Consider the following 26,174-nt stretch of genomic DNA (forward strand, 5'->3'; position numbering starts at 1 on the left):
ACATCCCAGTCATGCAGCCTGGCTGTATTAGTGAACAGTGACTCCAAGTGTCAGTCACGAAAAATGCACACTGAAGCCTGTTAAGAAAGTGGTAGAGGCACATTCCATCAAATGAACTTAAGGGCTCTTCTCTTTATGCAACTGGGGTTTTATGAAACTCTGGCTGCAGTCTTAGGACACAAGGCTGATACAAGCCAGCGTCTCTGCGAGGAATTTGACCTGGGGGTGCAAAGTTTTTGGGGGGAGGGGGGATCCTTCCCAAAACGGGAGGGGGCAATGGGGGCAGGCAGAATGGAGGTAAAATTGGGCAGGGGGAGGGTGTGACAATCAGAATAGTCTTTGGAGCCCAGGTGAGATAGGAAAATGTCAGATCCCAGGAACTTTCTGGGCCCCGTCCTTTGACTCCTGGGCCCCCTTTCTGACCCTGGGCCTGGCTGTTACCCCCCTCTCCTAGGCCCTGATACAAGCACCCAGGGGCAGTCCACAGTCTTCATCTTAAGACACCCGGAATTCAGTGGGGCTGACTTCTGCATGGAACTGCACAGGAAGCATGCACAGGACTGGTTCAAACACTGAGCAGGTTCAACCCTGGAGTAAATCAGAGTATGGTGGTCCCTTTTGCCATTGCTGGCTCCTTTCCTGAGTTTGGCTTCATTCTGTGGATGACATAATGCGAAGTGCAGAAGAGGGGCGCATGGGGGGCAGACCAGAACTCTTCCGCACCCTCTTCGCACGCCCCCTTTTGCAGCAGGGCAAGGGCTGCAGGAGCACAAGGAGGAAAATGGAAGAGTGTCTCCAAGGGCCCCAAGCTCCTGCATGTCTACTCAGAAGTAAGTCCCATTAAAGTCAATGGGCTTACTCCCAGGAAAATGCATGGCAGGATTGTAGCCAAAAATGGTACTGAAGCTCAAGGAGGGCTCTGGTTTGCATTTCCTGGGGCTGAGAGCCTGATTCTATGTGCATGTCTACTCAGAAGTAAGTGCCACTATAGTCAATGGGGCTTACTCCCAGGGAAGTGTGGATTGCATTGTAGCCTAAAGCCAAGCCTATGCATGTCTACTCAGAAGTAAGTCCCATTATAGTCAATGTGCTTTACTCCCAGGGAAGTGTGCATAGGAGGGCAGCCTCAGAGCCCAGCGCTAGGCGTGCCTACTCAGAAGTAAGTCCTATTAAAGTCAATGGGGGTTACTCCCAGGCAAATGTGGCGAGGATGGCAGCCTCAGAGCCCCATCCCATGCAAAGGTCTACTCAGAAGTAAGTCCCATTAAAGTCAGTGGGGCTTACTCCCGGGTAAGTGCGCGGAGAGCAGCCTAAAACGGATCAGCCTCTGTGCGGGCTGATCAGCCTCGGGAACGCCCCCTCGGTCGGACGCCTCGCCCCCTGAGTGCGGCCCCGCCTCAGGGTGGCCCCCTCGCGCAGGCTGGCCACGCCCCTCGCGCCCGAAGCCCCGCCCCAGGCTCTTCCCTGAGCACAGGCCAGCCCCGCCCCCTCCGCCTCGCGCGCCCGGCCCCGCCCCTCGAGTGCCTTTCGGGGGCGGCCACCAGAGCCACTCAGGCGCTCTTGCGCATGCGCGCGCAGATAGGAGGGCGGGCGGTCGATGAGGCGGACGGAGAAGGTGCTGCAGCTGCGGGGCCTGCCGGGCCGCCCGGTGCGGGTGGTGCGCGAGCACTACCTGCGCCCGGACGTGCCCTGCGGCAGCGCCCTCTGCCGGGCGGCCTGTCCCCGCGGTGAGTGCGGGCCTAGGGACTTCGGCGTGCCCTTGAGCATGTGCAGAAGGCGCGACCCAGCGTGCCTCTGAGCATGTGCGGAGTGCGTGGCCCAGCGTGCCCCTGAGCATGCGCAGAGTGCGTGGGTCACTGTGCTCCTGATCATGTGCAAAGTGCTCCTGAGCACGTGCTGAATGGTGACTCAGCATGCTCCTGAGCATGTGCAAAGTGCTCCTGAGCATATGCAGAGTGTGTGACTGAGCATGCTCCTGAGGATTTGCTGTGCGCGTGACTCAGCGTGCTCCTGATCATGTGCAGAGTGTGTGACTCAGTGTGCTCCTGAACATGTGCTGGGTGTTCCTGAGCATGTGTGGAGTGCTGGTGTTCTTGCAGGGCTGAGGAAGGGCTCCGAGGACAGCCAAGTGAGGGGCAAATGTCACTCACTTGGGGCTGGCAAGGGCAAAGCGAGGCACACTGGAAAGTGCCAGCTTCACACCTGCACTGATGGTGTCCAAGCTGAATGCGGTGAACCCGGGAAGCGATCCGTGTGGTCAGGGTTGGCAACGGTGCCACAGCACTGAGCAACTGGAAAGGAGGCAGATTCCCTGCTCAGGGTCGTCGGGAAAGTGACAGGGAGCAAGATCACTGGCGTAGCATAGCTAGAAGGGGTGCAAAGCACTGTTTTCTACAGCACATCACCAATAGCAGCCCATAATGGCTCTGAAGGGGAGGGAGAGAGGGCCGCTTGCATGCATGCATGCTTGCATGGTGAGGTGCCACGCAAAACGTAGTGCTTTGCACGCTGTGGGGGGGGGCACTGGAAAACTTAGTGTGCTGTACCCCCTCTAGCTATGCTACTGTGTGGCAATGCCCCTGCACAATTCTGTGGCTGCTGCTGTGGCCCCTGTAGTAGTGCCTACAATTCTGGCCAGACACTTCAAGAGGGATATTGTTGAACTAGGGAAGCCGCAACACAGGGGCCCCCTGCACCCCAGAATGCAGTGTGTGCTCCACTGGCACAGCTGCATTGGCACTGGAAAGTTGATTGGGATTGGGCTGTTCCTCTCTTGCTCTTTGTCCTGCGTCTTTGTCTGTCACAGTTTAGAATCATTTGTTTTGTAAAATGACACACACCCCCTTTGCCTTTTCTGCTGAAAATAAATTGATGGATAGTGGACTTGCTGAAATAGCAAAGATGTTTTCGCAAAACAGTGCCCTTTTGATCTCAATCACCAGTTCCTTTGTCCATTACAAAGATGAATTTGAGGCTGTCCAAGAGAGTGTATAGTTAATAATAATAATAATAATAATAATAATAATCAACTAAGATGAATGAACAAAAAACAATTCTTAAAACATGCTTTAATTTTAGTCAACCTTGAATTCTGTTTCAGATGGGAAACTGTTATCTGATGACGTGACTCATTATGTCGTTCCTGACTGGAAAGTGGTCCAAGACTTCCTGGAAATACTGGAGTTTCCTGAACTCAGGGGGATCGTGTTCATGCAAACAGCATGTCAAGCTTTGCAGCACCAAAGGGGCCGCAGGTATCAGACTTGGACCAGAGGTTCATAAAGCGAGTCTCCTCTGGACCACCCTGGGCATTTGTTCTGTCAGTAGTTCCACCGCTTCATCCAGAATTTGTGAATGTTTGAGGATTCAAATCTAGACCATGAAACTGGGCAAAATACATGGATTACTTACATGAAGTAAATTTCACACCCTCTTGTCTTGGGATGGTGCTCTAGTTCCTATGTACTGTTCTTTCCTAGGACTGGCTCCTAGAGGAGCAGAGACAGTCCCAGTCAATCTGCCACCTGAACTGCCCCCAATTCAGCTTCTCCCTCCCTCCATCAGTGCATATCACCACCTCTGTCTTCCAGCTCTGCCACTGCCTTCTTGTGAAGTGGCCTGGCAGGCAGGGCTCCCCAAGTTGTAGAATACTAAAAATAAGCGATCTGAAACCACTTCCGGTTTCACGATTGCAAACCAGAAGTGGTTTCCGATTGCTTAATTTTTGGTATTCTACAACTTAGGGAGCCCTGCGGAGGGCTCTGTGGGGCTCCCTGCACCTCCTGGAGCCTGCTGCATCCCTCTGTAAGTACAAAACCCCCCTTGGTCCCCTCGGCAGTAGCACAATCCCAGAGATTACATCACTGCTTTCCCCCTTTCCTCGTGCCTTAAGGTACCAGAGACTGAGCCTCTCAGGATGGACATCAGTTTCAGAACCTCAGCAGCAGCCTATCTCTCTCTTCTTCCACACGCTTCCTCTTCTTCTTTTCTGCTAAAGGGGGTGCAAAGCACTAAGTTTTGCTAATACCTGAATGTGCCACACAAGACCCTCCTCCCCCTCCCCTTCAGAGCCATTCCCAGCAGTGAGAGCAAAACAGAGGCAGAGGCGGGGAAGTGAATGCCTCCACTTTGCATTGGCATTGGAAAGTTGGCTGGGATTGGTCTGTTACCCTCTTGTGGAGCCAACAGATAAGGAAGGCCCACTGCATTTAGACATTTGGCACAGTGCACAGTCACATTGGTTTTATTTCAATAGGGTGGCTTGAAGATGTTAAGTATTGCATAAGAGAGTCTAAAATATTAATAATCTCTGGTTGTATTCAGTGTTCCCATTTGTAAATAATGTATGTATCTTGTAAATGTGCTGCACCTGTCCTGTTTTTTTTCCTACAGACAGTACAATAAATTGCGGAATCTGCTAAGAGATGCTCGCCGTGATTGCATCAAGTTTTTTAATGAGTTCCAGGAGCTTTCTTACTTGCCAAGGGAGAGAGGAGAATCTGTGGAAACATGGCAGACAAGGTACATGTTCCAAATCGTGTTGTGTCAGCAGTGATGTGCTGCCCAGTGGTAACCAGCCAGTGCCAGACCCAGCCCGTGGAGGTCAGTCATCTGACACACAGCAGGCTTGTTAGCTGTACTAACACAGAGGCTTTGTAGCTTCCTTGTTTATACATGATCAGGCACAGAACCATCACAGAGGAGTTGCTAGGATAAATTAGAAAGAAAAGAAAAGATGTGACATGGCACCAAGGAGTAACAGTGAACTCCTTGCTCTCCTAGGAGTATTTACAATGCAGCCGTGTGGTATTACAACCACTTTGGAGGCCAGATGCCAATTGTCATGGTAACAGATGACGAGGATTCCATCCAGCAGCTGGGAAGTGAGACGGAAGGTGTCTACCTGATCTCCTTCAAGGTGAGGGTTCTGTGCCGTGCTTGTAACGTAGCAGCAAAGGAGATGATGTTTGAAGTGATAAAGTTTGCCTGCAGGAATGCCTCCGGGCCTTTTCTGAACTTGCATGCGTTTTAAGCAGAATGAATTACGCAGATCAGTTCAGGATTAATGCTGGAGCCGGCCAATTAAACAGGACATGAAATAAGAAAATGTGCCCCCCTCCGCCCCTAAAGGATGAGACTGAAATGTCTTCAGACACAGAACTTAGTGCTTATTGTACTGTCTTACATTGGAATGTGCAGCCATCTTGCGCTAGTTAGTCACAGACCTTGAAAAGAAATCCCATTCTTTCATCTTGCTCCTGCTGCATTTTTTTGTCCCTGACAAAGGTGATGTACTTTGCTTGTCAGAGGGGAGCCTTCACAGAGCTTGTATTGGTTTCTACCTGCCATTGTCCAGGCCTTCGTGAGTGTCGCTGTGGACGAGGTTTTTTTTTTTTTCAACTGAACATTATGCTTCATACTTCCAATGGACTAGGCTGTATTTCATGAACATTTATCCTGTAATAAATGTATTACCCATTAAGGTGCTGCAAGACTCTTTTTTGTTCTTGCTGCAAAATGGTTAGTGCTGGACTTTTGCCAGAAAGGCCAAGGATCAGATGAATTGCACTAGATGACTTTGGGCCAGTCGTTATCTTGAAACCAAACAGGCCTTCTCAGGCTGGGGGGAGCAGGGTGCACAGCAAGTTTTGCATGCACCACAGTGTGCCATATAAGCAGCCTCTCCCACTCGCTATGGGAGCCATTCTGGGCAGCGCTGCCCAGAATGGCTCCAGTGGTGAGAGGGACAGGCCATTTACATGGCACGTTGCAGCACCTGAAATAATTTCACCAGCCCCCGTCGCTACACTGCTGGGTTCCTTCTCAGGATTCTGGTGAGGAAAGCTAGGAGAAGGCCCTTCTTGTGTCACCCTGATCTTAAAGGGTGGTGAGCAAATGTCATGCTCAACAGAGGAGCTGCAGGTGACACGTGCAGCAAAGCCATCCTCTTCTCATTGGTCTCTTGCTTTTTTCTATGGGTGATGCTAGTCATCATGAATGGCAAAAGTGCAATGGATTCTGCATTTGTGGCAGAACTGTATTAAGAGACAGTGTGGCTGCAATCCTAACCACACTTTCCTGAGAGTAAGCCCCATTGAACAAAATAGGACTTACTTCTGAGCAGTCTTGGTTAGGTTTGTGCCCTGTGTCATGCTGTTCTTCCATCTGCACAGAACTACCTGGACAACTTTTGGCCTGACTTAAAAGCTGCTCATGAGCTCTTCGATTCTATACTCCAGTCCCAGCGGGAGCGGGAGAGTGAAAGCCAAGAGAATCACGGCAAGGAGTACCCTGAGCACGTCCCTCTGGAAACACTGGAAGCTGGGATCAAATCCAGGAGATACATACAGGTCATATTTATGGCTTATGCATAGAAAGTCCAAAGTCTGCCCTTAAATAGATGTGGATAGTTTCATACAAGTCAGAAGCTTCTCTCATCTCTCTTGCACACTTGCGCTCACACAATGTGAGCTTAGCTATTTGATCTCCATCTTTTTGAAGTGTCCAGTGCAAACTTCACAGGCTGATAGTACCCAGAGATATAGCTTGGATAAAGTGTTCACATTACAAAAGCAGTATTGCCAGTTTTCAAGTGTGACATTTTAAAGTTTGCAGGCCGCATCTGGAAACAGAACAGAGAGGGCAAGAAATGTGTATTTCTAATGTCAGTTCTTTTTTCTATAAAATGTAGGAACTGGTAATGGCTTGAGGTGGGGAAGGGATACAAACCAGATAATGCTGGGAAATGCTTACATCAAATGGACATGACCCCTGTGGGAAAAGATGCATTTGAATCTCAGGCTGAAAACTCTCCAATAGCCATTAAGAGGTATCAGAATTTCTGGGAAATTTAGTGCTGCATGTAGGAATTACATAGCTCTGGAACAAAACTGGACACAAAACTGGTTTGTGTGTAACTGACTATGCACAAGGTTCTGACTTTTGGTTTGTTTTTGTAGGGGGTCCTGAGTGTAAATAAGCACAGAGCGCAAGTGGAAGCTTTTGTACGGCTTCAGGGAGCCAGCAACAAAGAAAAAGGTGAGGCTGAATTCCATAAACTCTGCGCCTGTGATCAAGAAAGACCCCTCCCCCGGGACAGTCTAGCTAGTGAACCCGCTTAGGGTTTTTTTGATGATTTGTTTTCTCCTGTAATGTATAGCTTGTAGTGGCTTAGCTAGAGGGGGTGCAAAGCACTAAGTTTTGCAGGCATCTGAACATGCTGTGCAAGTGGCCCCTCCCCTTCAGAGCTCCTCCCGGGTGGTGGGAGCAAAACAGAGGCAGGCCGTTTTGCTCCCACTGCACAGGACGGCTCCGAAGGGGAGGGACCGCTTACACAGTGTGTTCAGGTGCCTGCAAAACTTAGTGCTTTGCACCTCCTCTAGCTATGCCACTGATGACTTTCCTTGCTTCCTTGGGTCATCCTGAGCTACGCTGCAAGGCAGACATGTTCTCCTTTTCTCTTTGTGTTGCTACTTACTGATCTGGACTGAATAGATTGCCTGGCAACAGGAGCTGATAAATGGCCTGTATCTGCTTCGTAACTGAAAGCATTTTCAATTCTCCTACTTCTGTACTTCTGCTCCCGAGCATATGTTGAATTGAATTTGATTGTTCCCTGCAGTGACTTTGGGAGCAGGTATTTTGTCAAGAAAAAATCAGAATATGGTTGGAATGAGTAGGGTGAAATTCAGCTATAAAGGACAGGTGGCAGTTTTGCTGTGCATAATGCCATTACTACGTTGACAAAGAATTTGTCTCCATCTTTTTATATGTTTGGGCTTGATCCTACTCATCTTGACATGTTAGCTACAACAGTTGGCTGGATTTAGTTACAAGAGTGGTTTTATGAGCCTTAACGGATCATTTTGCATAGCCAAACATAAGTAATTTTGAAGACAAAGAGACTGGCAGTGTGGACAGAAATCTCTGTGTGTGTTCAAGTTTCTAATTGCACTTGTCCACAACACCGTTGCTTTCTGTGGAAAAACTATCGAAGGAGAATTGAATCTACTGGTCTAGTTCTACAGTCATCCCTCCTCCATTTGCATCTAGATCTCAAAACCGACATCCTGATCTATGGCACCAAAGCTCGAAACAGGGCAATCCATGGGGATGTTGTAGCAGTGGAATTACTACCCCAAAGTGAATGGAAGGGGCGAATTGCTGCCCTTTGTGAGAATGAAACTGAAGAAAAGACCTCCGGAGAGGCTCACAGTGAACCTATGCCAACAGGTAAGATACAGATGACAGCACCTCTCTTCTGTATAGAGACTTGCATTTGGCTTAACTCCCTCCTTTCTCAGATACATCTCCACCAGCTTCCTCTGCAGTGACAGCTACACAAACAGGAGTGCTGATGTCATGTTTGCTTGTGTGTGTGCTGAAGCCTAGTTTGCTGTGCCAGAACAGAGCAACCTCCTAGTGAGTCTTTACCCAGAACTAGTAGATTTGTATGATTGCCCCATTCAGACTCCACTCAACTAGCAGCTTTTGGGGTCGCTTCTCATCTGTGAGGTGGGATTCGTAAAATCATCCTGGTGCCCTTTGGGCCTTAAATCGTTTTTCAGTCTTGCAAAAAGAAAAAAAAGACCAGTTTTTAAACAAACTCATATTTAAGAAGATATTGCTCTTCCCTAAACTTCAGCACAGCATTTAAACGTTGCAGGATAGTCCCATAAGCATATTTGTCATGTTGATTGTATCATGTTAGCAAGTTAGGGCCCAATCCTATCCGGTTTTCCAGTGCTGGTGCAACTGTGCCAGTGGGGCATGCACTGCATCTTGTGGTGGGGCAGCAGTCACAGAGGCCTCCTTAAGGTATGGGAACATGTGTTCCCTTACCTTGGGGTTGCATTGTGGCTGCACCAGTGCTGAAAAATTGGGCCCTTAGTTATTGCCATGTGGGCATAGTAGGTGGTCCTGTTAATGCCTGTATCTACTGAATCTCCATTATTGTGTTACTTGCTTCTGTCCTGGCCATTGTTGTAAAATCAGCATTGTTGCTCTCCCAAAGGTAGAGTTGTTGGCATTATACAGAAGAACTGGCGAGATTATGTGGTCACTTTTCCCTCCAAAGAAGAAAGCCAGTCACGTGGCAAAAACGCCCAGAAAGTCCTTGTGACCCCCTGGGATTACAGGATTCCCAAGATCCGAATTAGTACCCATCAAGCTGAGGCACTGCAGGTAAAGCTGTTATGTGATACCAGCTGTCTTCCTGTCTGTGTTTGCGAATGCATTTGCTGCGCTTGAGACTTCTAACACAGGATTTGGTCTTGCCACAGGACTTCCGAGTTGTCGTGCGCATCGACTCTTGGGAGTCAAATTCCATGTATCCAAATGGACACTTTGTGAGGGTTTTAGGACGAATCGGAGATCTCGAAGGAGAAATTCAAACCATCCTGGTGGAAAACAGCATTTCTGTCAGCCCGTTCTCTGAAGCACAGGTCAGCCTTTGTTGTTGTTGCTTTAACACAGGAGTGCCCAAACACAGGAGTGCCCAAACACAGGAGTGCCCTCGAGGCCTCTCAATGAGGCCCTCAGGGAGCTCCCATCCAATGAGCCTCTGGCCCTCCAGTGATTAGTTGGAGCCCACACTGGCCCGATGCAACTGCTCTCAGCGTGAGGGCAACTATTTGACCTCTCACATGAGCTGTGGGATGAGGGCTCCCTCCACTGCTTGCTGTTTCATGTCTGTGATGCAGTAGCAGCAGAAAAGGAAAGGCCAATCTTGCTTTGTGCAAGGCCTTTTATAGGCCTTGAGCAATTGCAAGACCTTCATTCATTCATATAAGTTTATCTTTAATATATTCATTTATGTAAATGTATGTAAATTTATTCAAATTTGAAATGTAAATTAATTCTTTTTTTTCCCTGGCCCCCGACACAGTGTCAGAGAGACGATGTGGCCCTCCTGCCAAAAACTTTGGACACCCCCGCTTTAACACATCAACTGCTAAACTGTAACTGTGTAGTTCTCATTGGTCTGAGATTAACATACAGTGCAGTAGGTGTATGTTTTCATTGCATGCAGTGCTTTAATCTATTAGACTGGTATATTAGTGCAATTGGGGAAACGATACAGACCTGTACTTGTCAAAAGTACAGGTCTGTAATGTTTCCCCAACTGCACTCACATACCAGTCTAATAGATTAAGCTACTACGTATATCCTTTAACAATGATAGTAAATGGGACTTACTCCTGGGTACATGTGGATAGGATTGCAGCTAGGATCGTTAAAAATGTTCCTGCTTGATGATGTCACTTCCGGCCCACTTCTGGTGGGTCCTGATAGATTCTGAAAAGTGGGTCCTGGTGCTAAATGTGTGAGAACCACTGGATTAAATTGGGAAACATCATTCAATTTCAGGTAATTGGGGGAAAAGTTTGATATCTGTGTGTGTGGTACTTGGCAAGAGCTTAGTATGCTGCTCAAGGCTGGTTGCACTTAAAAATACTCCTCATCTATTGGTAACCAAATAATGCAATATTTATAAATGGTGCATATTTGCATGTATTTGCTTTGTAAAATATGCTTTGTATGTAAACGTTTTGGGAAAAAAAATTCTGTTTCCACTAGATAATCTATGCAAGACATTGAAGCCTGACAACTGAAAATGTCATCTGCAGCTGCCGAAATTCATAAGGCATTGGCTGCAGACTTTCAGACCTACTTTGCAGTTGGTATCTAAGGGCTAGAAACATGTTACGTAAACTTAAATTTGATGTCACCATCTTGAATTCTGCATTCATTACCAAATTTCATACTTGCATGGTATGATCACAGAATTGCATCACACTGCAGCCCTGTTTGTGGCTTCTATTGGGTTAAATGTGTTTACTGCACATATGTTTAGGATGCTGAATTATTCAGAAAGCAAAGCCTTGCCTCTTGCATTGCAAGTCTAACTTCTTGCATTGCAAGTATACGCCTTCGTTTTGCACCTGCCGCCCAGGATGGCTCTGAAGGTGGGGGGCGCTTGCATGCCGTGGTGAGCCTCCCTGCAAAACTTAGTGCTTTCACCCCCTCTAGCTACACCATTGGTCTAACTTCCTGTGGTTTCAGGGGCAAAGCTTTCAGATTCTTCTGTGTATTTAAGTAGCTGCTAGTAGCTTTTAATCTATGACTGCTGATTGGCAGGACTGTCTTTTCTCAGATGGGTGAAATGCCAGTTGTTAACCCAGAGAAACCTTGGAAAGTGACACCAGAAGAGGAGCTAAAACGTGTGGATCTGAGGGATTCGCACCTGGTATTCAGCATTGACCCAAAAGGCTGTGAAGATGTGGATGACGTTCTGTCAATTGCAATGCTCCCCAGTGGAAATCTGGAATTAGGAGTCCATATTGCAGATGTCACTCACTTCGTGGCGGCAGGTTCTTATACTGACATGGAGGCAAGAGCACGGTGAGTTTGGCTTCCAGGTCAGACGGAGCTTCTAACATCATCTGCTGTAAAGACCCCTAATAGTGTGAAGGTTTGATTTCTGTATTGTACTCTTCAAAATGTTGTAAGCCACCTTGGGTAGAAAGGTGAGGTATAAATAAATAATGGAAGCAGGAGATTGTTTTTCTTATGGGACATGATCCATTTATTGAATTCCCCCCCCCCCACTTGCATAGGTTCTGTTGGAAAGAAGGGGAACTGCACAAAAACAAAGCTAAATACAAGACCAGTAAGCTGTATTTTAATATAGGCATAGGCAAAGCCGTACTGTTCTATTGTTATTTTATTATACAGCATACTGCCTCATATTCCAGTTCAAAACAATTTTCCTTGTTTTGGACTGGAAATCATCTTATTCTGCGCTCTGCTTCTGTATGCTCTTCTTCCAAAATTAGCAGTAGATACCCATATAAGTAGTCCCACGGCATAAAGGCTTATACCTTTTCTTGCTTATATCTAGCTTCAACGCAATAAATGGCTGCCATCTGTGGGGAAAATGGTGTCTCCTAAATAGTGTGCTATTCATAACAAAAAATTTAGCAACATTGTGACACAAGTTGAAATCTACAGAGGGTTTCTGGTATGCAGTTGGAGAAGTATGTATCCTTCTTTTCCCAATTCTCAGGGCCACCACTTACTACTTAGCCGATCGTCGCTATGACATGCTGCCCGCCATCCTGAGTGCCAATTTATGCTCGCTCCTTGGCAGTGTTGACAGGTGAGCTCTTGTGTCTGAGGGATGTTCACAAGATGCTTTTGGTTTTGGTGCTAAGCCTCTGGGGAACACGTCTGAGTCTCTTTCTGTTTTCAAGGTATGCTGTGAGTGTAATGTGGGAGCTTGAGAAAACGTCCTATGAAATAAAAAAAGTTAGGTACAAGAGAACCATTATCCGCTCTTCCTACAAGCTCGTTTATGAGGCAGCCCAGGCTTTGCTAGATGGAGATCTAACCGCCGCAGCTGACATCCCAGAGCTTAAAGAACTGGATGAAAATACAAGGAAGCAGAAGTTGGATGAACTGGTCTGGGCCATAGGAAAGTTGACTGACATTGCCCGGCATGTTCGAGCGAAGCGAGACAGTTGTGGAGCTCTGGAACTGGAGGGGGTCGAAGTCCAAGTGCAGCTGGATGACAAGAAGAACATCAATGACCTTGTCCCTCGGCAGCCGCTGGAGGTGCACGAAACAGTCGCTGAGTGCATGATCCTTGCAAACCACTGGGTGGCAAAGAAGATCTGGGAGAGCTTCCCACACCAAGCTCTGTTGCGCCAACACCCACCACCTCGACAGGAGTTTTTTTCGGAGCTCCGGGAATGTGCTAATGCAAAAGGCTTCTCCATTGATACCCGGCAAGTACAATGGGAGCTTTTCAAGCATTGGCTTGTCTGCTGCTTTCTTTTTGCTTTTTACATCTCACAATTGCAAGGGGGGTTTCTGGCTATAATAGATAATTGAGACTCTTTGTGCTTTCAGAACAGGGTAGGCCTGTACATACCTCCTCTTGGTGGTGTTTTCATTATTGTTTTTGGCCAATAAAGCACTTTGTGTGAGTTAAAATTTATCATCTGTATCAGCGGTCTCTAAACCGGTCCACGGCACACACCAGGATTAGCCTTCCAGGCACAGCATAGGCAAAGCCTTACTGTTCTGCATTGGAACCCCCTGTTTTTGCAGTCGCTAATTGAAGAAACTTGCACCGGGCAGCCACTTCTGCTGTCCCTTGCCCCAGTTTCTGGAGGGACGCATTTGCCAGGTGCAAGTGTCTACGCTGATTGGATGTGAAAACTGGAGGCTCCAGCAAGGAACGGTAAGGCTTTGCCTGCGCTGGTTCCCAAGGGGATTTTTTTGGTGCACCGGATCTGGCTCATGGATTGTAGTTTGGAGGCCCCTGATCTATATAATGAGAAATGATACAGATTACAATTACAGAATACGTTCTAAAAGTTTGGACCCCCCAAAAATGTGAGCAGGAAGAGAACATGACTTGATATCTTTTTTGTGATCTCTTGTATAAGCCACAGTGGAAAGGTTTTTTTTTTTAAGTGCAGCAGCAAAGGATATTGGAGGTCACATTCCGGCTGAAAGACATGGTGAATAGAGAAGGTACAGGCTGTAGCATCTGTATGAGAACAGGCATCCAAAGAGCTTATATAGTTTTGCTCAGAATTTTGCACCAGCAGAAGACCTCCTCTGGATGGGGGCACTTTTCTGATGCAGGGCTCTTCTGCCGAGGCAGCTCAAGAGTGTATTTTGGATCCAAGTCATAATCTCTCCAACAAGACTACTCTCTCTGATGGGGGTGGTTTTCTGCTCTTTGTTCAAGGATGAATAAAGCCAGAGTACCCAATGTGAGAGAGATGCAAGCCAGGTGAAGCTTGCAGTAGGATGCCCCTCCCCCCCTTGAGAGTTGTGTGCAGAAGCAGAGGTGACACAGTGGGAACCCCATTCGCTGGGATCGGCAGCCTGTTAACAAAGAAGAGTGGCTTTAAGGCTCTAGAAGTGTCTAGCCGCAATCCATCTTTAAAAACAAACAAACAAAAAGCTAGAAAGGACTTGAACAGGTGGGTGTAGTCCTGGAATTGCTGCTTGATGCATCCCAGGACCACAGCTTGAGGACAGATAGGCCAGGATTTGCATCAGAAAAGCTGTAGTTACAAGCTTTCAATGGTGTGCAACAGTACAAATGAGCTGGGTATTTGTTTTCTGTAGTAATTATAATGAACAACATTTAATTTTAATAGGTCAAACAAGTCATTGGCTGAATCTCTGGACAGAGCGGTTGACCTTTCTGATCCCCTTGTGAACAAGCTCTTGAGATCCATGGCCACTCAGGCCATGTCTAACGCTGCATACTTCTCAACCGGTTCTTGCCCCGAAGAAGAGTTCCTGCACTATGGTATCTGCTATCACTTTGTCATGTTGTTCCCCTAATTGATGCACTGCTGCCTTACATATATTGTTTATTGCTGCATTTTTCCCTTCATAGGACTTGCTCTGGATAAATATACCCACTTCACCTCACCCATCAGAAGATATGCTGATATAGTGGTCCACAGGCTGCTGTTGGCAGCCACTTCAAAAGAAGACAAAGCAGGCCCCAGGGAGACCTTGTTTGGCAACAAAGAACTAGAAGAACTATCTCGGCACATCAACAACAGAAACAGGGTGAGCCTCTTTTGGCCACGTGCTGAGGCTTTCCTCCAGGGAAACGTAAGGGGGAGAGGAGGAAGGGGAACTCAATCATTGCTGACACACAGGGCGTCCTGCAGGTCCAACTGTTGTATAAACCCCTGAATAATTTACACGTGGCCAAGACTTTTATGACTCCCCCCCCCCAACCTGGTGCTAGAATTCGGGGACAAGATTGCATCCAACTAGCATTTGGATTCTAGTTACAACTCCTCATTCCGTGAGACTTCTTAAGGTGGCACTTCAGTCTGTGCTTGCACCATCTCAATAGCTGTTGAAAATTAGTGGGAGGGCTGTGTGTATTTTACAGTGCAGTTGTGGAAGTATCCAACCAGATACTGATCTGTTTGGTAAGAAGATACAACAGAAGTACTGTTAAGATACAAGAATCAAGCCTAGAAATGTAGCCAGTTAGTGCACTTTGAGATGCCAGCATTCTCAGCTTGAAAGAAAACTTGGTGTTGTAATCCAAATTGCTCTTTGTTCAGGCAGCCCAGCATGCTCAGAAACAGTCAACGGAACTTTTCCAGTGCATGTACTTCAAAGACAAGGACGCCGACAGAGACGAGTCCTGCACAGCAGATGGAATCATCTATTCAGTCCGAACCAATGGGGTGCTTGTCTTTGTGCCAAGGTAAGTCGGCCATGACTTAAGACAAGTACTGCAAGTTGCAGGCTCCCGCCTTACTGTGGCAAGCAGGGTGGAAGAGGCACCTTTGATTCTTTGGGGCATGGTGGAAACACCTTTCTTAAGCTACAGTACTTCTTTCCCCTTTGGATTTAAGTTTGAGAATCCCCTGACTCTTCAGCATACGGTGGAATAAAACTTGTGTGCACGTTCTCCTTTCAGAAATTACCTAAGTATTATTTTTAAAAGTTGATAGTCCAGTATTAGTTTAATAGCTTATAAATTCCTTGACACTGACCTAAATCTGAGGTATGACCTCCCCCCCCCCCCACTTAAGCATTAAGTGCACCAGTGATTGGATCTTACTTTAACAGGTGCCTAATGCATTTCTGTCACAGGTATGGAATTAAAGGGGCTGCCTATCTGAAGAATAAGGAAGGTTTGGTCCTTTCTCGTTGCTCCACTGGAAAGTGTGAATGGAAGCCTGGTTCTCTCCAGCGTTCTTCCAGCAGAATCACCTCCACTCCCACCACTGGAGACTCTGTTACGCTGAACCTGTTTGACCACCTGACAGTAAGTTACCAATCTGTGTGCCAGGAGCTACCCATTTACAAGAGAAGGCAAAACAATATCTTGTTCTGTGTTTTTCCTTAGGTACAAATCTCTGTACAGAGTTTGCGTTGTCATGCTGATACCATCCGGCTTCAGATAACCAGCTGCAAGCCTTACAAAACATCAGCACTCGAGCTGGCTCAGAGTTCCCACATATGTAAAACGAATCTGGTACGGGAAGTCACAAAGACTGTGGAGGAAGCTCAGCTTGCTTATGACAGAGCAAAAACAAAGGTGATTGATGAAGAATATGAGGAATATCGCCAGACAAAGGGTGCAAGTCTGTATCAGCTGTTGGAGGAAATCAAGGATTTGGCCCTGCTGGATGTATCTGCAGATTGTGGAGCATGAAATCTTCATTCAGGCACCTGTTGCATAAGGTTCTCTGAAGAGTTTCTTGAGTTTTTAAAATCTGTATAGTTTTAACTTAATGCCTTTTAATACAACATATCTACAAATGTGGTAATGACTGCATTTTAAGAGTGGTTTTTAAATGCTTATTGCATTGTACTAATCATAATTTAGTACTTTGCATTCTGTGACCAAGTATATGAACTCTGTAAATATCTCCAAATACCTCACGGAGCTGTAAGTAGTCTTTACATACTTGAAATCTTACAGTAATGTTGTCTTTAATCAATTATGGGCTTTGTTGTACAGCTGAAATTACCTTCTCACTTGCATTTATAAAGTCTTCAGTTTGTAGGCATAAAACCTACTACAGGTACTAGTCAGAGGGATGGTTTTAGTTCAGCCTGCTTTTGTACTTTCCTTTTTTCAGCTTTAGAAATCACACCTTAGCTGCCTCCAGACTCACTTGCTGGTTGCCTCAGTTTTCGCCTGTAATACTGGGCCACTGTTTATGCTTAAAGTTACTGTATGTTGCAAAATACTTCCAAGAGAGATCCAACAGCCAAGTCCTATACTGACTCTATGCCACTCTGAGGGGCATACGCCATGATGTTAGTCCACAGGTGCTGGCACAATGCCAACCCTGCCAATGCATGACCTACAGACAACAATGCACTATCATGTTGGAGTACCTCAGAGATCAGTGCAACTTCACTGGTGGGCAGGCCAAGATAGCATGGAAACCTGGGTGGACAAGGAGGAATCAATGTACACCATATCCCAAACATCCCCCAGATGATAGAAAAACTACATACAATCAGTTCGCATTATTTGTTCCTGCAAAACCTAGTGGATACCAAATTAGCAGATACTGAATCATTGAGCCTATGGGAAAAATTGGGTTAGGTTCTAAGAAACCCTCTTCACCACACACTTTATGAATGATCGTAAGGGCACACCAACATCTCAAATATCCGATGCTTTCTTCTCCATGCTGGCTATCCCTCACTCATTGAAGGTTGCTGGCCCAACAACATAGTCTCAGAGTTCAGTAGTGGGGGGGGGGGTCGCTTCATCTGTCCTCCTCCACCTGGCTCTTGGCTCCTTCCCTGGCCCTACCCCAGCCCAGAGCAGAGACCTCATCATTGGTCTCTCACCATTAGCAGGGTTGTGAAGGTTCAGCTGGATTCCCTAAGATGGTGGGACAAGTCTGGAAACAGACACAAATGTGTCTGATGATTCTCCACAGGCCAATACTAACACCCATCTGATACAGAAAATTGACCCAACCAAGACAGCTTTCTAAAAAAGAGTATAATTGGCTGGACGCAATTACCATAACCCCTTCCTACATCAACCATGTATGAAATAGGTGTCTCTTCCTCTCCCCCAGACACCGGTACTGCCTTCTGCTCATGAGAAGGCCACTGTCTCTTCCTCCCACAACCTCTCTCACCCCACCTGCCTGTTCATAGGTTTGCCAAGCCCCCCTTGGCTTAGTTTACTGGCACAGTGTTCTAGCATAACAAAAACAAAGTTGTAGATAAGGAGAGGTAGGTGGAAATTCTACCCTTCACAGATAAGCAAATGTGCATATAAAGAGAACTAACTGTACTTTCACTTGTACAAGACATGGCTCCTGGCTGTTTTGTGAAGAGACCAGCATTTGCTGAGCAGTTTATTTTCAAGATGAAGTCTTTATTTCCAGTATAAAACAGGGACAATGTAGACTTGAACAGCAGAAATGCTGTCATAGCAGTCCGCCTTCTCTATATGTGGGGGATGGACGGGCAGACAGACACTCACTATGAATACAGTACTTCATTGCTCCAAACTGTTCATAGCTCTGAACTCTAGCGTGTTCAGCTAAACATCAACATCTCTTTAGCTGTACTTGAAAAGCACACATTCCAGAGTGACGCATATTAGAAGACACAATTCTAGAGCTGATCTCTCAGCTGAAGCATCTGGTAAAATGGCTTAAGCACCCAAAGTTATGGTAGAAACTCCATGTTAAATAAGACAACCCAGGCAATTAAAGGTCATTTTCTTCTATGCTTCCATGTTGCAACTTGTTCTCAGCAGCTTGAAATTGTAAACTTCCTGCTCCTACAGCAGTCAGCTCATGTAAATCCTGAGCCACAATGGTGTCATGCTCCTCATTTGGCTAGGCGACAGGCAACTCTAAGGAAAAAAAATATTAACTGCATAAACTGATGGTTGCTGCATTTGCTCCTTTCCTCTATGATTTAACAGCTAAGGCTCATACTTCCCAGCCCAGTCAATAACTTGGAAGAGAACCAATTTCTTTAAACCTGTCTTTTATAGGAAGGGAAGTAATTATCACTAAAGCAGGAGGCAATCTACAAGGAAGAGTTAGAACTTTTAAGTAGAAAAGAAAAGGCAATTTGGAATTCAAGGAAAAGCATTTTCTAGTGAAGTGCTTTTTCTATAGCATACTCATGATTTAGCACAATAGTAACATGCCATTTCACTCAGGCAAGTTTTTTACATCCAATTTTGTTTAACAGAAGGATAATGTCATTAAAATGTGTGGATTTAGCAACCTTAACTGAGGAACTGAGCAACCTTAACTTGCTGAGAAGAGGGAGAGGTTGGGTTTAATTGTGCTGGCAAAGCAATCATCTGAGCAAGTTGATAAGCATGGTCCTTAGAACACTGTCTCTTACCAAACAGGCCAAAAGCTGCAAAGTGCAGGGCTTTTCTATACACTCCCCTACTGGCCTCTTTATGAATGTCTATCATACGTCTCTCTACTATTTTATGAAAGAAAAGAAGTTCTTGCCAAGATCGTATGCGTTGCTGTAGCAGCCCTTGCTGGCTCATTAACCTAGTGACAGGCAAAGTTCTAGAACTTAAGCTATAGAAGGGTATTTACTCAACCTTTAGTGCTAAAGGGAAGTGTATATTGGCCTGGTAATAAGCCAGTCTTCACCAGAGGCAGAGGCATTAATAAGGAATCCTTTACAACAACTTCCAGTCAATTTGAAAGAAGATTATACATCTCACCTTGCCCATTTCTCTGGAACACATTTAACACCGGGGGGGGGGGGGGAGAGATACAGCCTTATTAAGGTGCAAGAGCACTCACAACAGAGAGGAAACAACTGTATACAGTAAAAGCACAGAATAATTTTTTTCACTGAAAACCTCAGTAGATGCAACAGTGGCAGTTCTGTGGATTAGCAAACCGTTGGGTAGTCCAATCCTAACCTAGGCTAGTGTAGCAGGGCCATTTGGCCTCCGCTGTATCCAGTGCCAGCTAGGGGGAGACTGGAGATGTAATGCTCAAGGCTACCTGATGGGGCTACTCGAATCTGCGCCAGCTAAATTGCTTGTGGAAATCCAAGTAGCTCCGTGCAGGGCTTTTAGGCCTGAGATGAGGGGTAGGATACAGTGGAGGCCTGCTCTGCCATCCCCCTCCTGGCATGAACTGCCCCCATCCTGCCCACTCCCCAAAGCACCCTCTCTCTAAGCCCCTGTGCCGCCTGGCAAAGTACTCACTTGATACAGCACAGGTGGGATGGCGCAGACCTTTCCAAAGGTGCTGCCTATTCTCAAATTGTCAAAAAATAGTTTACTGCACTTTTATTATTGCTAGTGCCGGCGCAACATGTAATGCACCAGTGCTACTGGATTGTATCATCAGTCATACTGAAGGCTTGGTTGGGGCGGGGTCTGCTTAACAGCAAGAAAAGGGGGGTCCCAATTGTGAGAACTGAAGCAGGAAGTAGTTTTTCAGTAGGGATTTTAGAGTTTAAGTTTCCAAAAATTATCACAAGTTGCTTTCGCCTGTGCTTTAGAAACTCACCGTGTTCTTGTGACTGACTGCTCAGCTGCATTTTTGCTTGTCTTCTTTCAAGGGCTATTTGCTTGTTCCTTTCAATTCTCTGCTGTTGCTCCTCTGTTAGAGCATTACTCAGAGATGAGCCAAACTCTTCTCTTGCATTCTCGAATTCAGAAGGGAGAACAAATTCTTCTGGCACTGTATTGGGTTCATCCATTCCCTCATCTTCACCTAATAAATGAACAAACACTCTTATCATTATGTTCTGGCCAAAATAGGAGAGTCCACCTCAAAAATGAAGATACCCTCAAACAAACACACAGTAATTTTGCTCTTATCACATTACAAATATCTGACTTCATCATTTAATGGACTAAGCAAAACTGCAGCTGAAAATGCTATTTGTCTGATGACAGATACCCCTTTATAGTTCCTGCATATTACTAATTAGGAAATTATCTGAAGAGAAGTTAACCTACCACTGTAAACATGTCATTTGCCTATCTCTAAACCCATAAGCTGTACAATTCTCATCATTCATGTATGGAACCATCGCACAGAGAGCTGATAACTAGACAGACGCTGTCGGCAGGAACCACTTTGTTAATGTATGTGGCTGTCTAAGACTGCACTGTATTGCTCACAAATGCAGCCAATATTCATTAACAGCCACACTCAATTACTCTGATGTCTTGAAGGAGAGGCAAAACAGTATCTGCCCTGCATATTCAGGTTTTACACTTTTCCCATAATGAAGGCACTTGATAGTTCAAAACTGAATTCCTTTCTCTTTCCAGCATTTAAACTCTACTGCATATGTTAGGAAGGATGAACAAGGGAGAGATTGAGGTATATTTGATAGCAGCTAGTTTTTTACTCAACCTTCAGAGGAGGTTGTAATGAATTTCATCATCACCGCAGCATTCATCAGATTTCTACCAAAACACTCTTTGACAAGGCTAGAGTTTCCCAGGAGAACAGAAAGGTTTACTATGAAAATCAGAATTTTCAAATTTCTTGGTAAAATACAGATCAGTGAAGGCGTTTAGAATCCAAGATGTATTCCAAATAAGATTCTTTGCAGCTGCTGCACAATGTAGAATCCAGTGCTCAGACTAGAGATGCATTGCCACAGATATAGCAGTACCTCCCATAATGCTGCTTACTTTAGCACTATTTGTTAAAGTACTTTCTTTTTGTCAAGGTTTGATTCACAGCTATTCTAGCCAATGGGAACAATGCAACTGGGGAAGCATGGGACTTATCAGGACCAGTTTCCTGCTTTATTGTTTTACATGGCACTCAACTTACTGGAACATACCCCATGTTAGGTATTATTATATAGAACTCTCTAGAACAGCGTTTCTCAAACTGTGGGTGGGTACCCACTAGCTGGGTCGTGAGCTAATTTCAGGTTGGTCACCATTCATTTCAATATATTTTTAAAATATATTAACCTTGATGCTACCATGCTATGCGACTGCACTGGGGGAAATGTTACAGATCTGTACTCACAGACTAAAATGCATATGCTTTTAATAACAATAATCCATGGGGCTTACTCCCAGGTAAGTGTGGTTAGGAGTGCAGCCTTTGGGATGTTTTGGGAATTTTTTTAAACAGATCAGCAACTGCTTGGGAGGGAGGGTTCTTTATTTCAAATAAATTTTTAAATGTATTTTAAAATTTTTATTTATTTACTTGATTTTGTCTCATGGGGGGCCTGTTAAAATTTTTCCTGCTTGATGCCACTTCTAGCCATGACATCATTTCCAGGTTAATGACATCATTTCCAGTGGATCCCACAGATTGCCATTCTAAAAGTGGATCCCGGTGCTAAAAGGTTTGAGAACCACTGCTCTAGAACAAAATATTCCTCACTCAAAAAGGAACAAATGCTCTTTTGTTGGATAGCAAGTAGACAGTGGTTAATTAGCCCACATCCAGTGGACCACTTAGGACTTTTTGTGGCTGGGATTCTTACAGAGAGAGCCTTAGATCACTAAGGCACTTCTAATACCTTTAACCAAGAACAGAAACTTCAGATCACTTGGCATGGATCAGTTATATGCTGACTATATAGGAGTTTGAGCATACTGTTATGTCCTTGCTGTGAGTGTGTGCTATTTTCACTCGCACACAAAGACCACACAAGGTCTAAGTCAGATCACCACCATACTACATGAATGTACATCAATTATTTCTCAATAGCACCAAAACATCCAATAATTAGGAAGAAAAAAGGATGAAAGCATCGTTTTCAGTGTATACATGCCTTCATTACTCGGGAAGTCTTCATGCAAAATGGGTAGATCAAGTCGAATTCGCTTTAAGCATGTCTAGAAACAAGAAGACGTGTCATTAAGACTTGTCAAAAAACCGCTTTGTGAACTTTTGTTGAAAAGCGCTATATAAATACTGTTATTGTTATTAATAATAATATTAATATTAACATTAATAATAATAATAATAATAAAATTACAATCTGAAGATGACAATAGCTTGTATTTGTGGCTTTCACTTAAGCATCACAGATATTCAAAACTGACAATATTCACCTGAACTGCTTGTTTATTACCCAGACGCTCTACTCTGTCAACAAAGTCTTCAAACTGAAGCTTAGGGAAAAGTCTGTGAGCCCAGTGCTCCATGTACTTGATAAGTGTCTTCAAGTCAGCTTCCTGAACATAAAAAACCAAGCAAGTTGTTCAGCAAAACATTTGGCATACTGACTCGCAGAAAGGTTTTACAAGTTTAACTCTTAGATCATCTGAATCTGGGCTGCAGGAGCATAGTCTTAAAAAATGTGTTACTGACTGAACAATAGACTCAGAACATGTTCTTGAAGCAAAATGTATTAATTTTTGACTACAACAAAAAAGAGATGACTTTAGAACCTGTACAAACATTTTATTGTAAACTAAGTGAATCTATAATGGAATTTAGATGTCCTTCCCTGGTTACCACATATATTGTAAGAAAATCCCATTTTCAGTAAAGAACATTTTGTTCCAACAGAGCACCACAGAATGGCAATTCACAATCAAAAACAAAACCAACCATGTAGGAATTGGAGCCCCTAAAGCTTTATCCACAGGGTCAAGGCATGGTATGAAGGCATACGATACAGCAACCTTGCTGAATCTAGCAGGTTTGAGTCTGATCAGTGCCAGGACCCTGTTTTATGTTCCATGGCAGAAGAAATGTTGGCTACAAATGAAATAAAACGTTTAAAAACTAAACTGACAGAGAAATTCAACACAGGAATGTTCCAGTCACAACACAGTTTCAATCCCAGAATACATAAGATGCATTCTGTGGCCACAAACAACCACAGAAGACTTATTAACATTGCTTACCTCATGGCCTTTACCTCTGAATTTTACATTTTCAAACATACTCCGCAGAGCTGGAAGTCCTCTCTCTGATACTAACCTGCAAATATTAGAAGTGTCTCCAGTTACATGAAGTTTTTCATTAACATGTATTCCATCCAAAACTGACACACAATGCCAGCATCTACAAGAGACACAGTACATGAACTATTGCTGTCTTAAAGCAATACAGTAAGAAAATATTCCCTGCTCTAAAGAGGAATGAGACAATGGTTCCGGCAGAAACTTCAATATATACACACCGTACAAATATATTCCTGAGACCCTCAATACTGAGTTTGAGCCCTTGAATCATATTCAAACAAATGGCATTTCTGTGCCATCCATCGGAGTGCAGTATGAGGAGTGTCTAGAGCCTAATGGTTGGACAAAAACAGCCTATCTTGTTTTCCCCCCACAAACCGCCATCTAGATGACACAGAACAAATAAAGCAATAGGAAGAGCACAGCATGGCCACTGCTGAAACTGATCTACACCAAAGACCACCTACCAACCAAAGCTCCACCATGGACTATTACTGGTACACTCAGAAGTGACTACACTCAGAAGCTGTTTATCTATCAACAACAAAGATGCAGCTCAAAAGCTCTAGGTCTTAGAACTCTTGACACTTTTACAACGGCTTCAGAGTAACAAATGGATACCTTCTGGAGTTGTATACAAAAAGATAAACATATACATGTACCCGCCCACCCAGAATTAGAAATCTTTTGCTAAATACCTGTGAGCATCTAGTTTAGGCACTGGCCTTTTAACAGCTCTTCTGGTAGCCACAGAGGCATCCTTGGTTTGTGACAATTTGTTTCCCTCTGGCTCTGGCAAACAAAATACAATGTATTCTAAACTGGGAACTCAACAACTACCAACTAGAATTAAAGAGTAAATTTGTCATAACAGACTCTGCCAGATATGGTACACGGTATATTTGAATACTGTACAAGTATCACAGACAGATATGCTGGCATAAACGCTGCGATTATAATAAGCTTTAGCAACCAGAACACACTTATAGAAGTCAAATCCGTGTATAAAAAATCCGTGTATAAATAGGCTAGACCTGTACATTTCAAATTTGAATAAATTTACATAAATTAATATTACATAAATGAATGAGTTGCCCCAGGGCCGGCGTTTGGGCACCCTTGCTCTAAGAGGATTTCCTGCCTGAGGCAGGGGGTTGGACTAGATGACCTATTAAGCGCCTTCCAACTCTATGATTCTAAACCCAGGGAAACTGAATTCTGAGTAAATATGAACAGGAGTGTGCTATGAGGGCTCCAAATCAGAATATTCACCTCCATCAACATCATCTCCCCCAGGAGAACCTGGAGGCGGCAGAGGTCGGAGCGTCTCATCCTGGATGTGTTCATAGGCAGGAAGATCAAACAAATTGCCCTCTGTTGGATCAATCATATTTTTCAGCAGAAACGCTATTCTGGGAAAAAAAATTGCAAGATTCCTAAAAGAACTTTTTAAAAAGAGGAAAAAGGGGCAGGAGAGAAGAAGCAGCTAGACATGGACAATGTTTAAAACAGTAATTCTTCAACATTTTTCATCTCATGGCACACTGACAAGGTGCTAAAATTACCAAGGCACACCATCAGGTTTTTTACAATTGACAAGGCACACCATGCTATCAGTGGGGGACTCACACCCCAATTGGCACTACTTATAAATGACCTTCTCCCAAACTCTCCAGGAGGACTCCACACGGCATGCAGGGGGAGGACCTTGTGGGTCCCTCCAACTCTATGAACCATGCCGCTTGCTTCTGAGTAGCAGTGCCTGGGAAGGTGAGTCCTGCTTCAGTTTCTCAGGGCACAGAGCACCTCCTTGCTGGGGCAGGCCAGAGCGGTGGAGTAGCTGGAGGGGGGTAGAGCAGCGCTGCAGGCCAGCGGCCCCTCCCTTCAGAGCCATTCCCAGCGGGGGGGGGGGCAAAACGGAGCCGTATGGACTCCGTTTCCCCCCCATGGCTCCAAAGGGCGGGGCCGCTTGCACGCCGCGCGACCCCGCCCCCAGACTGCCTGCTCCGCCCCCTACAGCTACGCCACCAGGTCAGAGGCCCTTCTGGTCCTGCCTCGTGTGTCCCACTCCCCTTAAAGGCACCAGGCCAGGTACCACCACCACGTCCTGTAGCAGGGAGTTCCACAGATAAACAACACACGTGACAGGGGCGGGGCCTGCTTGGGGGTGGCGCCGGTTCTGAGACAGCCCCGGCTCTTTGGAGAGCCAGCGCCAGGAGCATGAGGCGGCAACGACCGGGGGGGGGGGGGAGGAAGGCGCGCAGCCTGCACTTAGCCAGTTTCCCTTACGGAGACCGAGGTAGGACAATAAGCCTCTCCCGCAGGCGGCCGCGCATGCGCACTAAAGGGCACCCGGCCCCGTCGCGGGGGGGCAGGCTGCCCTCCCGCGCCTTTTTTCCCTCACGAAAGTCACGCAGGAGGCGGCGCCCTCCTCCAGCCCAGGCCGCAACCACGCCGTCCACCCCGACCCGCTTGGCCCAGCTGGTCACCCCACCTGATGGACGGTCCGTCTCCCGCCTCCACTCACGCCGGCAGGGATAGGCGCGGCTTCCGTTCAGCTTCATCCCGTCACTTCCGGTGCGGACCGGAAGCGGCTTCAGAAATGAGGCGAGGAGAGGATTCGCGCCATCATCCACCTCTCGCGAGAACAACGGCCAACCACGTCTCTCCCGCCTTTGTCGTATAGAGTATAAAGAGAGAGTGACTTATCCCATTGCTTTTTTGGGGA

At 45.7% G+C, this 26,174-nt stretch overlaps 2 protein-coding genes and 1 non-coding gene across 7 annotated transcripts; 1 reads left to right on the top strand and 2 right to left on the bottom strand.

The window, feature by feature from the left end:
- The first annotated feature begins 1,587 nt into the window (after positions 1–1,587).
- Positions 1,588–18,193, top strand: DIS3L (DIS3 like exosome 3'-5' exoribonuclease). 2 transcript variants are annotated; one of them, XM_066636649.1, is made up of 17 exons: positions 1,588–1,727; positions 3,101–3,254; positions 4,393–4,521; positions 4,783–4,918; positions 6,174–6,350; positions 6,960–7,038; positions 8,053–8,232; positions 9,014–9,183; positions 9,282–9,443; positions 11,156–11,403; positions 12,068–12,160; positions 12,255–12,788; positions 14,181–14,335; positions 14,426–14,604; positions 15,117–15,262; positions 15,655–15,829; positions 15,911–18,193. In XM_066636649.1, exons 1-17 carry the CDS (start codon positions 1,598–1,600, stop codon positions 16,217–16,219), a joined length of 3,156 nt encoding a protein of 1,051 aa, XP_066492746.1. In that variant the 5' UTR covers positions 1,588–1,597; the 3' UTR covers positions 16,220–18,193. The 2 variants fall into 2 exon arrangements, with proteins under 2 accessions (XP_066492746.1, XP_066492747.1); XM_066636650.1 differs by lacking the exons at positions 1,588–1,727; positions 3,101–3,254; positions 4,783–4,918 and having other exon boundaries at positions 4,421–4,521.
- On the bottom strand, positions 11,613–26,032 carry TIPIN (TIMELESS interacting protein). 4 transcript variants are annotated; one of them, XM_066636653.1, is made up of 8 exons: positions 25,542–25,697; positions 24,719–24,858; positions 24,145–24,238; positions 23,387–23,462; positions 22,586–22,708; positions 22,303–22,366; positions 20,052–20,258; positions 11,613–13,902 (listed from the first exon to the last, which is right to left on the bottom strand). In XM_066636653.1, the coding sequence occupies exons 2-8, from the start codon at positions 24,834–24,836 to the stop codon at positions 13,721–13,723; spliced, it is 864 nt and encodes a 287-aa protein (XP_066492750.1). In that variant the 5' UTR covers positions 24,837–24,858; positions 25,542–25,697; the 3' UTR covers positions 11,613–13,720. The 4 variants fall into 4 exon arrangements, with proteins under 4 accessions (XP_066492750.1, XP_066492748.1, XP_066492749.1 ...); XM_066636651.1 differs by lacking the exon at positions 25,542–25,697 and adding an exon at positions 25,104–25,466; XM_066636652.1 differs by lacking the exon at positions 25,542–25,697 and adding an exon at positions 25,941–26,032 and having other exon boundaries at positions 11,614–13,902.
- Positions 20,566–20,700, bottom strand: LOC136659606 (small Cajal body-specific RNA 14). The gene has a single exon (XR_010794872.1). It is a non-coding gene; the product is annotated as a small Cajal body-specific RNA 14 (non-coding RNA).
- Positions 26,033–26,174: the final 142 nt, after the last annotated feature.

Source organism: Tiliqua scincoides, chromosome 8 (assembly GCF_035046505.1).
Source record: "Tiliqua scincoides isolate rTilSci1 chromosome 8, rTilSci1.hap2, whole genome shotgun sequence".
Classification (NCBI taxonomy): Eukaryota; Metazoa; Chordata; class Lepidosauria; order Squamata; family Scincidae; genus Tiliqua; species Tiliqua scincoides.